This window comes from Acanthochromis polyacanthus, chromosome 23 (genome assembly GCF_021347895.1).
Source record: "Acanthochromis polyacanthus isolate Apoly-LR-REF ecotype Palm Island chromosome 23, KAUST_Apoly_ChrSc, whole genome shotgun sequence".
In the NCBI taxonomy this organism is placed as follows: domain Eukaryota; kingdom Metazoa; phylum Chordata; class Actinopteri; family Pomacentridae; genus Acanthochromis; species Acanthochromis polyacanthus.
Genome location: NC_067135.1, coordinates 5,299,943 through 5,315,729, shown reverse-complemented (window position 1 = coordinate 5,315,729; position 15,787 = coordinate 5,299,943). Strand labels below are relative to the sequence as shown.

The 15,787-nt window shown below is 40.5% G+C and overlaps 2 protein-coding genes across 2 annotated transcripts in view; both read left to right on the top strand.

The window, feature by feature from the left end:
- The window catches only part of kirrel1a (kirre like nephrin family adhesion molecule 1a), a 36,884-nt gene extending 31,865 nt beyond the window's left edge, over positions 1-5,019 (top strand). The window contains 6 exon segments of the mRNA XM_022193008.2: positions 2,433-2,528; positions 2,531-2,629; positions 2,632-2,677; positions 2,680-2,733; positions 2,736-2,876; positions 2,879-5,019. Coding sequence (XP_022048700.2) covers positions 2,433-2,528; positions 2,531-2,629; positions 2,632-2,677; positions 2,680-2,733; positions 2,736-2,876; positions 2,879-3,042 — 600 coding nt within the window. The 3' untranslated portion in view covers positions 3,043-5,019.
- A 576-nt stretch (positions 5,020-5,595) lies between these two features.
- On the top strand, positions 5,596-15,690 carry ndufs2 (NADH:ubiquinone oxidoreductase core subunit S2). Its single transcript, XM_051943969.1, is given in 17 exon segments — positions 5,596-5,751; positions 7,292-7,395; positions 7,457-7,466; positions 7,806-7,872; positions 7,874-8,001; positions 8,383-8,440; positions 8,442-8,516; positions 8,798-8,899; positions 10,444-10,518; positions 10,774-10,851; positions 10,971-11,056; positions 11,951-12,070; positions 13,076-13,205; positions 13,527-13,622; positions 14,842-14,925; positions 15,320-15,377; positions 15,501-15,690. Coding segments are annotated over 17 exon segments (1,416 nt in total). The 5' UTR covers positions 5,596-5,644; the 3' UTR covers positions 15,539-15,690.
- Positions 15,691-15,787: the final 97 nt, after the last annotated feature.

The following is a 15,787-nucleotide window of genomic DNA, read 5'->3' as shown; positions in this document are numbered from 1 at the left end:
CATCTTCTTTTTAAGCTGGTCAAACAAGAATGAAGCCTGTGCACCACTTTTCTGCTTCATAATGTTACACCTAAAAGCAGGTTTTCAGTTTGTGCTCCTCTGGAAACACAACATGCTTCCAGGCAAAATGAATCCTTCTTAAATGGTTGAGTTTAAATGCACTGTTGGAAATTATGTAGCTGTAAATAATTAAACAGATGCAGCTGTTGGTGAAACAACTCCTTAAACACCTTTAAAAAAAACTAAGAATGACGAATGAGGTTTTATTGATCTCCATCAGTACAAATTTTTTGTATAAAAGCCCAAAAAATTATGTTTTTTATGTTCATTATGATCATGTCTTTACCAATTCCATCATTATTTATCATGGAAAGAATCACTTATTAATAAAAAACGGACTGGATATCATTAAAATATCAACTAAAGACCATCCGAATTTAATAACAACCACCTTCTAATCAGCTAAAAATAATAAAATGAGCTTAATCAACAATGTTTTGATCGTGTTGTTTTTATTAAATTGAGATAATCATGACAGATATTTCGTTTTGGAAATATATCAAATTTCATATAAAAAAAAAAACAAATTGTATCTGTGTCCGAGAAATCACTTTCAACTAAGTTACCCGTTACACCTCTCAAGAAAGTATTAATTCCAGATCACATGACCTGCTCCACATGATGTCATTTCCTCCTGAAGAAAAGACTGGCCAGACTCTGAGGCTTTCTGAGTTATTTGCTATAAAGTAGTGTTTGAGTCAAATCTGGATTTTTGGCATGTCAACGGGTTTAATTAAAATACCTTTATAAATAACCTTCAATTTGATTTTACTCAATAGTATATATAATATTTAGAAGAATCTTTCTCAAAAAATCCCATGTGGTGTTTGGTTATAGGCGGCCATGTTAATTTTTGCTGAAAACAGCAAAAATGTCAACTATGATACAAAAAGTCCCTTTTGAGTTGTTGCCTGCAAGTGCAAATAGTTTCAAAAGACCAGAAACCACGTGGGATTTAAATTTGAATGTTATTCCCGTCAAAATAATCTTATTGAGCAGAAAATACTCCGCTCCCAGTGCTCCTGCCACATTTGGAAAACTCCTTAAAAGCCCCGTTCTGTAAGCATGTCAAACATCGTCTGCAGCCTGCAGTGGATCTTCCTCACTGTGTCGAAATGCTAAACCTAAATTTTATTTTTGATATAAAGGAGGAAGTCGCAGGGGAGTCAGATCTGCTGAATGAAGCAAAAACTGTGACCGTCCATCCAAAAAAGTCATGTATTCAACAGTGTGCATTAGCATGATGGCTCTTGCCACAGTTCAGCTTGTTTGTGCTGAATTTTCTGCCTCCGATGTCTCAAGACGCTGCAGTAGAATTTGTCATTGATAGTGAGTGACTGGGACATACTCACAGTGAACAACCATGTGAATGTTAAACAAAACAACAGTCATTCTCATGGTCATTATGTACTCTTTTAGTTGTTGTAACTGTGGGTTCTTCCACAGAAGACTTCTCTTTGGTCTGTGGGTTATCGCCATAGACCCAACTCTAGTCACCAGTTCTGAGTCAATTTGAGGCAGAACATGATGTTTCCATTTTCACAAGTTGGACGTCAATGGGAAATCATAAATGGTCCCCTGCAGGAGGTCAGAAAAGGACTTCCAGAGAGCATTTCAGGTGTGACAGGAAGCACTGGAGGCAGTTTGTCATTGCACAAGAAGACTATTTTAAATGGGATGACAGGAAAATTTGAATCAGTTTTGGGTTTTGCTTTTTATAGCTGCAGTTCTTGAATTATTTAATCATACCTTGTGGATTCAGTGCAGATACAGTACACTGTGAACATCGGTTTATGGTTCTATATGTGGTATGGACACATTTACCTACGTTCATAATGTGAACAAGAGGAGATGACAATCAAGATAGCATCGTTTTAGCATTCATCGGTATCTTATCAGAAAACTTGAATACTACAGAGCCTGTTGAAATTTATCAGTAGAAACTGACATAATTTCAAGTTGCTCTAAGATTCCAGTTTTGTTGGATCACTCCTGAAGTTAAGACATGTTATTTGCAATTGCATTGGCACCACTGCAATTTTTGAACACCATGAAGAAATTAATTTGCACATGCTTCTGAAAAGGACTCAGGCAGCTGAGTCACAAAGTAGAAACAAACTGCAATCACCAACACAATCTTAATGAACCTGTATGCTGACCAGCTCCATGTGTGCAGCTCACTGACTTCTGACCTTCTACAGCAAAAAGAATTTCTCTGTGGGATCAGGGAGGACCATGGGGTTACAGAGACCTTTTTACCTTAAGAGTTTTATACATTTGTACAGACATTGTTTAATAGCAACACTAATTCCACCTTTTCTTAATGCACATTATGTCCTGTATGTCTTGCTCTGTTCTCTCGCTCTCTCCAGGACCCAACCAACGGCTACTACAACGTGCGAGCCTCCACCCACGACGAAGTCCGCCCTGCGTCGCGTTCCACCATGCATTACTCCGACTACCGTTCCCTGCAGGAACACCTGGAGGAGCAGCATCCATTAGCAGCAGCACTGGAGGCTCGGGAGCAACAGCCAGCGGAGGAGCCCCTGTTCCCCCCGCCCCCTCACCTCTCCCGGCCGCCCACAAGCCTGCTACGACCCCCGGCCACCCTCCAGACTGTCCATATCAGCTACGCCCAGTTCAATACCTTCACCCGTGGGGGCCAGACCCAGCAGCCCCGGCTAACCCCGCCCCTGCAGCCAGTGATTTCCCTGGGGACTGTAGCCTCCTGGACTCCACTTCTCAGCTGGCCTATGACAACTACGGATACCCCTCACACTACCCGACCTACCGCATGGGTTTCGCTCCGTCCAGCCTGGCCCTCTGGAGGCCGGCCCATCCTACGAGATGTACGGGGTGGGATCTGGGGTGGCGAGCCCTGGGTGGGGTTGGCCCCTGGGGGCCCAGCTCCCTCAGGGTCAGAGACTGGACTCGGAAGTACGGCAGCTCCACTCGCTTCTCCTACACCTCACAACACTCTGACTACTCCCACAGCCGACACACACAAAGGATGCAGACTCACGTGTGAGACGGAGACGCAGAACCACCTCACAGTCTTAGCTGAGCATGAAGGAAGCATCTTATAAATAGCGGCCACACCTAAAACACACACACACAATCACAAATTTACATGCACACATTTTTTAACACGCTAACACGAATACGCTCACACAACACGACTGCAGAACACAAGAAAACATCACACAACCAGCCATGCACAAAGTCAGAAAACCATGCCCGTGAGACAGAATGAGAACCGTGGGGCACAGAGAGCAAAAAAGAGAGGAGAAAAGGAGTTTTAGTGAGACAGGGAGGGGAATCCAACACGGTTTTGAATTCCCTCACTCCAATGTGTTTGTATATCTGGCTCTGAAAGAGCAGACAACGCAAGTCACAATCAAGACTGGAAAGAGAGCAAGAACCTGGAGAGGACGAGAGATCACAGATCTTTGGAGCCCATAGCCTTTGCTATGAACTGACATTGTAAAATGATGAGAGAACGTTTAAAGCAAACTGACTGTCAATATGGTACACGCTGATCAGAAGAAACCTCAACCAGTGGAAGTCATTTCTGGCCGCCATTTTTCGATAATGTTTTTATATTTTTTATTTTTGCTGGTTGTCTATTCTGTGATCATAGAGCACATATATATATATAGTATCCCAAATGCCCTTCTGTACAGTGGTACTTGCCATCAGGCCTGTTAGGCAGGGTGGGGGAGTGGTGTTGGTGCTGGGGTGGGGGTTGGGAGGGTTTGTCATCATTTTGCACTGCATCTACAGTATTCATGCTTAGACGTCCCTTATCTATATCTGTGTTATGTCTTCTTTTTATTTGCACACCAGACTAGAGCTTTGTATTCTATTTTTTAACATTACAGAATTATTTTTGTCAATGTAAAACATGTAATGTGTATGTATGGACCAAAAGTTTGAACGTGAGCGCACATAAACTTGGGCATTGGCCTGAGCGAGATCCACTGAGACGGAGTGAAAGCTGTGCCAACAGAAGAGCCTGAATTCAGGATGTGTTTCACATCAGAAGGGTGCACAACAGTGTATAAAAGAATCCTAGTGCCAAGTGTTCATGTTGTTCTTCACCTTAGACCATGTATATGCAGTAGACGCTCCTTCTATTGGCGACTGTTGCTTTACAAACCAGGCTCGGGGGCCTTGAGTCATTCCCAGACATTTTTTGTAGACTGGAGCCTTTTTTCGCCGAGCTCTTAACTACAAGCCTGGCGCAGACAGAGAGAAAAACACAGATGTTGGGTTTAGAACTGAGTGGCCTTATAGGGGAACATGTCATACATTTCCATTTTGAATCATTCCTCATTGTCTGTCTGCCAAAACGGCCAGAGGAGAATGTGTATGGAGAGGTTTAATGAAGGCTTGTTCACAATATTGACATGTAGTAGTGTGACTGTGAGTGTGTGGGTGTGCGAGTGTGTGAGAGAGAGAGAGAGAGAGAGATCAAGAGGGAGTGTGTGGGCGTTGGCGCGCACATTGATTTGTACAGTGTGTTTGTATAGATGTGTGAATGATTGTGTGTGTGTGTATGGGAAGCATACTGTAAACACGCTGCGCTCCTCGAGTGTATGCGTGTGACTATTGTATGCATGTCTGTGTGTATACAGTATGTGTGTGCGTGTGCATGTCTGTGTCTAAGTGCGTGTGTGTTTCAGTATATGTCCATATCATTTCTCTCACAATCCTGTTACAGTACTTTTATACCTCTGGTAGGACTGTATCCTGTATTATTGTGTCTTTGAATTTAGAAAAATCCAATGTTTATCTTATTGTACTGTTCTTCGTAGCAGAGAAAACTGTTCAAAAGATGTACAACGAACGTTATCAAACTCTCATTTTTTAATTTCATTATCTTCAATATTTTTTAAAAATGGTATGTAATTATTTTTCCACAGTATTACATAAATAAAAGCACTGTTTTTTATAAAATGTAGAGTTTGTCATCTTGAACATGCAGATGCGTATTTCGGCGTGCGTCTGTTGGTGTTGGAGCCCAGATTCAAGGTGAAGTGAAACTTAATTTGAAATGTGCAACATATGATTACACAGATCAATGTAAGGTTTTAAAAAGAATAATATTATTTTAAATATACTTTGAGTGTCACACACAGCATAGACTACAAATGGTATTACAAATTATACCTATATTTACCATACATGTGTATAAATACATTTAATATGTGCAATATACTTAGATTATGGTTAAAAACAAAACTAAAATACATGTATATAAAAAGTAGAAATTATTTTTATCTATCTATCTATCTATCTATCTATCTATCTATCTATCTATCTATCTATCTATCTATCTATCTATCGTTATGAAGAAAAAAGCTAATAAAATTATACTATATGAGACTACAAATTATAATTGATAGCTACGATTCCATAGTTTGTTTATAGATATTTTTAAACGTTTATGACATAAAATAGTGGTAGTTCATGCCGATATATTTCTACCGATAGGTGGCAGACGCACATTTCATAAACGAGCCTCTAAAACCACAGAAGAAGAAACTCAACTAAGTCATTGGCCAGTTGTCCGACAGCCAAGATGGCGGCCACAATGTTGAGGTCGCTTACCAAACTAGGACGTCCTTCAACAAAAATACTATTAAACAATAATTTGCTGAGCCCTGGCTGCGTGGTCCTGCAGAACAGGTATGATAACAAAAATACAAAGCTTCGCATAACGTTTCTATCGATGGTTGTCTTATCTTGAGCTCTACGTGAATATGCATGCCGAAAGCTAATGTTAGCATAATGCTAAAGAAGCCGACAATGTCTCTTCATATTTACACGAGTCGCCTGCTACATAATATTGGACTTGGCTAAATGGAAACACATTTATAGTGTATATACGAAGCTATAGCAGCAATGCCTTCTTGCAGCTCACATATTTTACAAGACATGCTTGTTTTCTTGCTGTCAAGTCGTTAGCTTCTGAGCTGCTGTCTAGTTAACCGAAGTGTGTCAATGTTTATCACACAAATGCTGCATGTTTCATATTCATTGTAAAGTCAGAATGTTTTCAAATTGCAAAGTTGTTAAATTTTCATCACAAACAGTCTAGCAAGCCATAGTTTAGTTAGTTAGAAAGGGTAAACAACACCTGCAGCCACATAACACCTTCAATGTTACACAAGTAAAGGACAGATGTAAGTTAAACTACTTTTCATCCAATCATGTTGGTCAGAAATGACTATGGTGAAATTGAATTAACTTGTTACTGATATATTTTTGCCACTATGTGTTGCAGTGTTAGACTATATAGTATTAATCTACATTTGGTTTTGCTAGCACGACTGTGCATGATTCAGTCATCAGCCAGATTATTAGTTGTCAGGTTGGCAAGCCAGGTTTAGCCCAGATGATCACCTTTTCCAAATGCTAACCTCAACCAAAAGAGATTAAAGCCTCTTATACAACGTGCAGGTAGCGTGAGAGGTAATGCTGAACAGCTGATACATTTCAAATCAAACCTGCAATGTGAAAGCCCTCTCATTATCCAACGCTACAGTGTTGCTCACCTAACACAGTGCCATTTCAAAGATTGAAATAAATGTACATGTTTGAAGCAATGTTTACTTTTAAGTTCTTATCCTTTTATTTCGAATATACACCTGTTATATCTGCTAATGATTTGATGATGCAAGTTCTTCTCTGATCATTAATTTATCCCCCAAAAAACTCATCTCAGTGGTGTCAGAGTTACAAATGTAGTTTTCTTTTCATTAAAAACATGATCTCTTCCTGCTTAAAAGTGCTTTAGATGTGATTTTACAACATTGTTTCCTGTGGAATTAACATTATCTGTCCCTGCCTCTCTTTCTCTACCTATCCTACTCTCAGCAACTCACCTATGACTCTGCCTTAGACACTGTTAAACTACCCTACCACAACAACACAATGACAGTTTGCAATATTGGGAGTAATTCAGCCATAAATGTCAAACTGGAAACTGATTCTGAAGAAGATTAATAATACAGAAAGCCTCATCCTGCCAGTTAACAGGATTGGTTCTGCAGGCTGAACCTGTGTTTTTGATTAGTATGTCATTGGTATGCTGCAGTTTCAGAAAAAGCTTAGCTACAGCACTGACTGGTTATTTTGCTTTTATATTTGCTATATGGACATGTTAGCACAGAGGGGGAAAGAAAATCATTATTAAAGGAGTGAATATAGTTTTATGTTTTTGCAGGCAGAAACAATGGCAGCCAGACGTGGAGTGGACGGAGCAGTTTGCGGGGGCAGTGATGTACCCCACTGCCATTAATGAGAAATGGACACCACCCCCATGGAATGGTACACACTTTAAACTGCGACTGAAATAATTTCTATCTTTGTATGCAGTTTTTGTATTCAGATAAAGTACAGTGACAAATTTTGTATCACTTAAACTGTGTGAAAGCTGACAGTATTTTAATATATGATCTAACATATCTGACTAGTCAGAGATAGAACTGGTTATTTTTGCCAACCTTTAATAAAACTGAGGCAGGCATTCAGTGTCTTGACTTAGTCAGTGAACTAGATTTAATTCTCGGCTGTTTGTCAATACATCGGACAACGCATTATTGATTGTGGTTATTGGTTTTGATGTAAAAAGAAAAACATTCCCTTGAACAGTAACCATGAAACAGTAATCATTTCTTTGCTCTAAACCATTAACATGTCTTCTCCTTTCCCATATTTTCTTTGTTTTTCAGACAAAGACCTCCTGCAGAGAAGGATGTGGCCAACCTGACAATTAACTTTGGCCCTCAGCATCCAGCAGCTCACGGGTGTGCTGCGCCTCGTGTTGGAACTCAGCGGAGAGTCTGTTAAGAAATGTGACCCACACATTGGCCTGCTTCATCGTGGCACTGAGAAGCTAATTGAGTACAAGACCTACCTGCAGGTACTGAACCAGTCGCATAGCTTTGTTTCAGTCGACTTTGTGAATCCTCTTATGACGTAAATCCGTTATACATCGGTTTAACTGTCTGTACAAGTGTACTCTTCATTTTATACAACAGCTGGTTTTAATGCGTTCAAACAACACAGCAAATTGTTGCACAATTTATGTGCAATGGCCCCTCGTTGTTTTGTTTTTGGCTTCACCCACACTGTGTAGCGAGTGGAATACTTATCTGTAATGTTGCAAGAGGAACAACTCACCAATTCACTTGAAATGACAATGAACCCTTGACGTCAGCTGAATTGATTCAAGATACTTTAGAAGACCTGTATCATGTGTCATGTCTTACTTCTTACTTACTTCTGGAAACTTCCTCTTCTTTTTCCGTGCAGGGCTCTGCCCTACTTTGAACGTCTGGACTATGTTTCCATGATGTGTAATGAGCAGGCCTCACTCTCTGGCGGTGGAGAAGCTGCTCAACATCCAAGCTCCCACCCGTGCAGAGTGGGATCAGATGTACTGGAAAGTAAATGGTCAGATATAAAAGGCCTGTGTTAAGGCTCAAAATATTGATTATTCTTTTAGCCAATATTATTTAACCACCAAAAAATGTTCTATTTGTCACCAGAAAACAAAGAAAACAGTACATCCTCACATCTGTGTATCCAGATCCATTGAATATCAGTTTTGCAGAAGAAAACCCTTCAATCTATGACTCAGTAGAAGTTTTCTAAGTGGTAATTGAGCAACTGTTCCTGCTCTAAATAGCTTTATGTGTTCTGTGTTGTGTTGTAGTGCTGTATGGAGAGCCTGACTCGCATCCTGAACCACATCATGGCCGTTACCACTCACGCCCTTGACATCGGGGCCATGACACCCTTCTTTTGGATGTTTGAGGAGAGAGAGAAGGTTGGGAGCCCTTCGGTGTTGAATGTTCAATCCTTTGTGATGCAGATTAGTACAGACGCTAGATGTCTTTTAAGCCCCGTCCACACGAACACGAAACGAGGTCTAAAACGCATAAGTTTCTTGCCAAATCTGCGTATCATCCACACGAAGACGGCGTTTTGGGGGTCTGTAAACGATCATTTTTGAAACCGGGTTCCAGAGTGGAAAGATTTTGAAACGCCATTTACGCAGCTCCGTGTGTACGGGCGATCCGCTGCTTTTCAGAAACGCTTGCGTCATAGTTTCGTATCTTCATTGACACGCATGCGCCACACGCGGCCACGACAACAACAATGGCGGCGTACAGTGTAGCAAATGTGCTGATGAAGCGTTTACAACTTTTGCCGCAAGTGCGCATGCCCACAGTTTTTTTCTTCTGTTTGCGCGTTTCCATCCTATCGTTACAGCGCCCCTGGAGGTCTGGCATGTGTTTTACAGCATTTCCATGCGTATCGAGTGCATTCGCATAGACGCATAGATTTTCTGAGATGCATTCGTCTTTACGGCGATCGTTTTTTGAAACTGTTCAGCGTTTCGTCTTCGTGTGGACGGGCCTTAATCTGTGGCGGGCTTCTGTCTCACTCCTGCCTGCCTTCACAGCAGCAGATTTAAGTTGTTGTAGCTTCTACGACCTACGACTATTTAGGATTTTAAAGTCCTGTTGGTCATTTCTGAAGTGTCCTCAAAAGAAGTATCCGTTAATTTTACTGAGAAGGGTGCAACTTGATGGGAGTTAACAAAATGTGTGATCCAGAAAATGTGCAGGCTATAAAATGAGTTGTGGCTAAATGTGTTTCCTGCCTTCTAGTTTCTTCTGTGAAAGGTCCTGAGATTTGGTATTTTAGAGCCCCGTATCTGGGGGAAATAACGCTCATTCTGTAGATGCCCAGTGTTGCCCTGAGGTTCTTGTCATTCAGTAAAACTGCTATCAGCTGGTGCTCCATTCATGCTGATTCAGAAATAAGTGCTTTTACATTGAGATCATTTTCCACAGCCCCTAACACGCCTGTCAGTCTCAAAGCAGTGAGCTTAGAGCTGTGTAGCGTGGGAAAATAAAGTGTTTGTATATGTGAACTGTACATACTAAGTGCCAAAAATAGTTGATGAAATTTGCTGCACCCAACGTCTCAGTGTAGGTTTCGAGTTCTGTCTGTCTGCTTTTATTTCTGCTTTATACGAATCAGCTCTTTCTTGAACAACAAGGGTCTGTAATGTCCACTCTTTGTGTCTGTATAGATTTAAAAGGAGCAGTTTGAGCTTTGCTGGTAACCATAAAACCAGTTCTCAACAGTCTGTGAGAACTGAGTTAAAGTGTTGTCTCCTAAGATGCTCCTAAAAAGCTTATGAGAAAACTGTGTCTTGAGAAAACATCAGTGAAGTTCAAGGAGTTATAGAGATGCACACTTCCCCCACTGAATTCCAAACTCATTTCACAAAGAGCACTGAGTGTTGTTGTTTTTTTTCACTTGTTGAAAGTCTCCTGTCTGACTTGTGTTTCCTCCCAGATGTTTGAGTTTTATGAGCGAGTGTCTGGAGCCAGAATGCACGCTGCATACGTCAGACCTGGTGGTGTTCATCAGGTAGGAGAATTCAGTGAACGATGCCTTTTTTCTGTTTTATTTTCTGTTGTCAAGTCTTCTTTTGTCAACAGTCAGTGATGCATTTTTTTTACAAAATAAAGTTTGGGAAAACAGACCTGCAACATAAAAAATGCATCATTTTTGAGTGAACATTCACGTCCAAAGGCATAACAAGTCAATGACATTTTGCAGATGACTTTATCGGTCATATTGTAATAAAAAAATGACAGCTCTTGCATCTTAATTGTGTTCCAGGATTTGCCCCTCGGCCTGATGGATGACATCTACGAGTGGTGCAAGAATTTCTCCATTCGAATTGATGAAGTAGAAGAGGTGACTGACTTCATGTTTAATTTAAAATCTCACCCAAAATGTGCGCAGGATGAAGCGTTCCAATGATGTGGTGAAGATCTGCTGAGTAAATGCGACATTCTGTGTTTTCCTCCGTCCAGATGCTGACCAACAATCGTATCTGGAGGAATCGTACCGTAGACATCGGAGTGGTTTCTTCTGAGGACGCCCTCAACTGCGGTTTCAGGTAAGTCGTAATGAATATATAGGGAACCATGGGATAACTGAAACATTAACAGTAAATGAAGTGTGTGAAGAAATGCCAAAACCAGCCCTCCAGAGGGTCTAATCTAGAGAATCAGAGAAGACATTAACTGCAGATTGTAAATTTGTAAAACTATAAATTTGAAATAATTTCTAGACATGACAAGTTGTTTTGATCCTAAAGTAAAATACTAGACTGTTCATTGTTCTTTTGTCGTTTTGTGTCTCATTTTTGTAACATTTTGTCTCATGTTTTTGTTGCTTTGTGTTTCCTTTTTGTTCTCCTGTGGTTTCTTGTCTTTTTTTTTTGTCATTTTGTTCTTTTTTTGTTCCATTTGTGTCCATTTTTTGTCACTTTGTAACTTTTGTCTAATTTTTTTGTCTTTTTGTTTAGTTTGTGTCATTTGTCTAATTTTTTTGTCATTTTCATATCATTTTTATAATGTTTTGTCTTGTTTTTTGTCTTTTTTTTGTCGTTTGATCATAAAATAAAATACTGTATCATTCAGTTCCAGATAGCTGTGACTAAATGTTGCTTCTTTGTCGACACTGCGATCTGTAAGCTGTAATGCGTAAAAGATAAACTGAGGCATAATGTTGTTGAAAGTGAACTTGTTTTTCTTGAGAAATTTCTCGTTTTTCATAATATTTTTGTAAAAATATAATTCCTTACATGTGAACATTTTCAGAACATACTTTGTTTTACACTAAAGCAAAGGAAAAATTTGGAGTTGTGGTTATTTACAGGTTGTTATGTTGTCATTTTACTGGTCACTTGAGATCAGATGGGCTGGATGCAGCCCCTGAACTAGAATGAGTTTGACTCCCCTGGTCTAAACCCTGCCATGTATCGTCTCTCTGCTCCTCCCGCTACCAGTGGAGTGATGCTGCGAGGATCAGGGATCAAGTGGGACCTGAGGAAGTCTCAGCCGTATGACAAGTACGATGAAGTGGAGTTTGACGTTCCTATTGGAAGCAATGGAGACTGTTATGACAGGTAAAGTACGCAGCATTCAGCAGCACCTCAATATCTTTACAGAGCCAGTGTTGTTTGCTGCTGTAGCAATGTTTCAAATCTCATATAGAGAGCCTTTAACAAATAGCTATAGCTAGCTTTAAAAGTGACTTCTGTTTCAGTTTCCTGCTCCTATTTTCTGACTCGGTTCCTTCGCAGAATTTGCTACATGCAAGGCGCACTTTAGTCATTTCCTCTCATGCTAATTTGGGCACATTTAACTAACCAAAGGAAACATATGCACAAATATGTCTGTAATTTGCAAGCACAGTTTGCAATGTTTTTTGGAGTGAAGTCATAGTTTGTCCGGCGCCTGTCCGTGTCGCTTGTTTAGACGAGAGTTTTCAGTGACTTCAAATATGATAATGTTGATTATAAGTGGTCAGTTGGGTTCCTTTTCATGAAAATGGATTTATGCAGTCCTTTTTTGCACATATTTTTTAATAAGAAACATTAGTTGCAGAAGTTCTTTTGCCGGAAGACGACAGTTCCTACAAGTAGACATTTGTTGCTTGATTGCAGTGGTGTGTTACTTGTATTTCACTGCATCTAAAATTATGCATGCCACAAAACCGAAAACGGAGAAAAGAAGTGACCTCATCTGCTAAAGCACGGACACACAGCTCGGCCTATTTTTGGTTCACATGATCGACTCCACTGATAACCTTTTTAGGATGTCTAAAGCTGTGAACATTTCTGCCGCCTCACAGAGGTGTGATGGAACACATGCACTTGTGTTTCAATAAATTCAGCTGTCTTGAGATTGTATCTAGATATATACACAAAAACACGACATGGAGTGTATTCTTTTGCATTGATATTCCTGTGTTTTATTACACGTAACTGCAGTGATTGTGTAATCGGAAGTGAGAACCTCCATAGGCTTTTCATTGTAGATGTAGGAGCTGATAAAAACGGACTGCTGTAGAGTAGATTCTGTGATGTCAGCGCCTGTATCTTACTGTTGTTTCTCCCTGTGTGGTCCAGGTATCTGTGCAGGGTGGAGGAGATGAGGCAGTCCCTGAGGATCATGCACCAGGCGCTCAACAAGATGCCAGAGGGAGAAATCAAGGTGGACGATGCCAAAGTGGCCCCACCCAAGAGGTCTGAGATGAAGGTGAGCCCAGTGAAGAACTATTTTTTCTTTTCTTGGTTTTCTTTCCTGCAGTTTTATCATTACTTTGCGTTAATTAAATTTCTCCAGTGTCGCTAATTTGTCTTCGCGATGCCTCTTTACAGAATTGGGCCAGCTTTCCCGTTAAATGCAAATTAATTTGGCTGCCCTCAAGGCTTCAGATCGCCTCTAGTTCCCCTCGGTGTTAGAATTTAACATTTCCCTTAACATATGCACATTAAAGTCAAAGTTTCCGTGCAACTGTTTCTGTAAACTTCCTGCTGCTTCCTGATTATTTTTTTGTGTGCTCTCTTTCTGTGCCAGATGTCCATGGAGTCTCTGATCCACCATTTTAAACTGTACACAGAGGGCTACCAGGTGCCCCCAGGGGCCACATACACAGCTGTGGAGGCACCCAAGGTGAGACCACTAGTGCTGTGGATAGTATTTGCATTAAACAGTAGGTTTTTTGCAGTTTCCTATCTTAAAAACTGTCCACACAGTAGTAACTTGGTGCAACAAAAGTCAGTGTTTCATAACTGAGGCGCAAATCTTTCATTTTTTTCAGTCCGCTTTTCATCAAGTTTCTGCAGAGACGATCTGACTTTTCTTTAGAGCCTTTTCTCAGCTGTTCTTTGCTGAAGGTTTTGTGTTGCTTTACCTTTCTATCGGTTTCCAGTCAGACAACACATTTTGCTAGGTCACAGTTTGTGCGGTTTTCTTCTTTAGAAACGTTTGTGTGATTTGTGTGCTTTGAGCCGCTCTGGTCTCATCTGGCCAAAGAATGTGATCCCAGCATTCATCGGGCTTCTTTTCATGTCGTTTAGCAAAGTTTTATCCTGCAGTTTTGTCCCAAAAGTGCGAGCAAATGTTACTTTTTCTTGGATGTCAGTCATAGATGTTGGCATTGTGCGGTAACCTTCACGCTTTCTGACTTTGATTTCCATTTGTAGCCCAAATCTAAAACACTTCTCTGTTCTACTAAGCCAGACTGTGAAAATAATGCACTTTCTGGAGCTCTGATTAGTGGTGCCATGCCTTGTATTAAACCCCTCCGATTGCTGCTAGTGTTTTAACGTATTTTTATGTGGTCACCCATCTTCCCGTACCCTTTTCCTTCTCTGTGACTCACGATTCTCTACATTTCATGGAATGTTTGAGTTCCCCTAACCACACACACGTAGTCCATAGATCCAGAAGTGAGCAAGTTGTGATGCTCACAGGTCATTTTAAACCCATGTTCATGCAGTTGGGTTAACTGGAAATCACAGTTGTGCTCAGTTTTCTTTTTTTATTGATTGCAGGTTTTCTAAAGTGTGTGTTGAATTTCTACTATTTGAGCTGTGTTTGTTTTTGTCTGCATATTAGAGGAAAATGCTTCACTTGACAAATAACTTGAAATAATGCCGTTACATTTAAGCGATATTGCAGCAGCCTGCTTTCTATTTTCCTCTGTCATTTCTTGTTAGTAAAAATCCTTTCCTTGATAGTACTTTTTAAAGGTTCTTAACATACATACATACGGTTTCTTTGAGTCTTCATTAATTGGGCCTTTGTTCTCCTTTAGATACTTGCTGTGATACAATATGCTTACTTGTGTATTTCTGTGTGTGTTTGTGTCCTCGTGTGTCGCTTGCAGGGAGAGTTTGGTGTTTATTTGGTGTCGGACGGCTCCAGCAGACCCTATCGCTGCAAGATCAAAGCTCCCGGATTCGCTCACTTGGTGCGCACTTAAAACTTCACAAGACACCGTGAAATATTAAACACACCGGGCCTCAATTATTCAGCGTGTTTAACGGCTTGTCCTCAAGGCTGCTTTTAGTTCATTAACTGCATTTTAGAAAGTATTATGGAACCATTTTGAAAAGCACACAGAAGCGCTCCTCCTCCCTCCTCCTTCCTGTTCAGCTCTTAGCTCATGGGTACACGAACCGCAGTTTAACGCAGCCGTTTGAATTTCGGTCTGCACGGCTAGAAATGTCTTTAAAGTTGCATAAACAAACTATTAGAGTAGTTAGTGCTTTAACTTGAGGCTACAATCTGCTGAATTATGAAAATTAACTCCTCTGTGCAGAGTCGGTTCTTCTGAATGTTAATCCCTGTTTGCTTCTTTCCAGGCTGGTCTGGATAAAATGGCCAAAGGACACATGTTGGCAGATGTGGTGGCTATTATTGGTAAGATTTTGGATGTTTCTGTCCCAAAATGTAACACCGTCACTTAAAAACTTCTCAAAATGTCACTAAAAATAGAGAATATGTGTGAAGTTGCGTCACCCTTTTTGCTTCTTCTTCTGACAGGTACACAGGATATCGTGTTCGGAGAGGTTGACCGTTAATGTGATGCTGCTATAGAGGACAATTCATTCTTTCATTCTCCGTTTGAGAGCTTCTCTTCCTCTTCTCTATCCTCTCTAGTGAGGTTTTGACAGCTTATAATCGCTGATGTACAATGTCCAAATAACCCTAATAAATATTTTATGACCCAACAGTGAAGTAGCCACTTGTATTTCCTCCTCCGTCGCTTCGCTTCAGGTTGATTCTGAAGTGGAGTCGAAACCATTTCCTTTAAGCTGTCAGAAATCAAG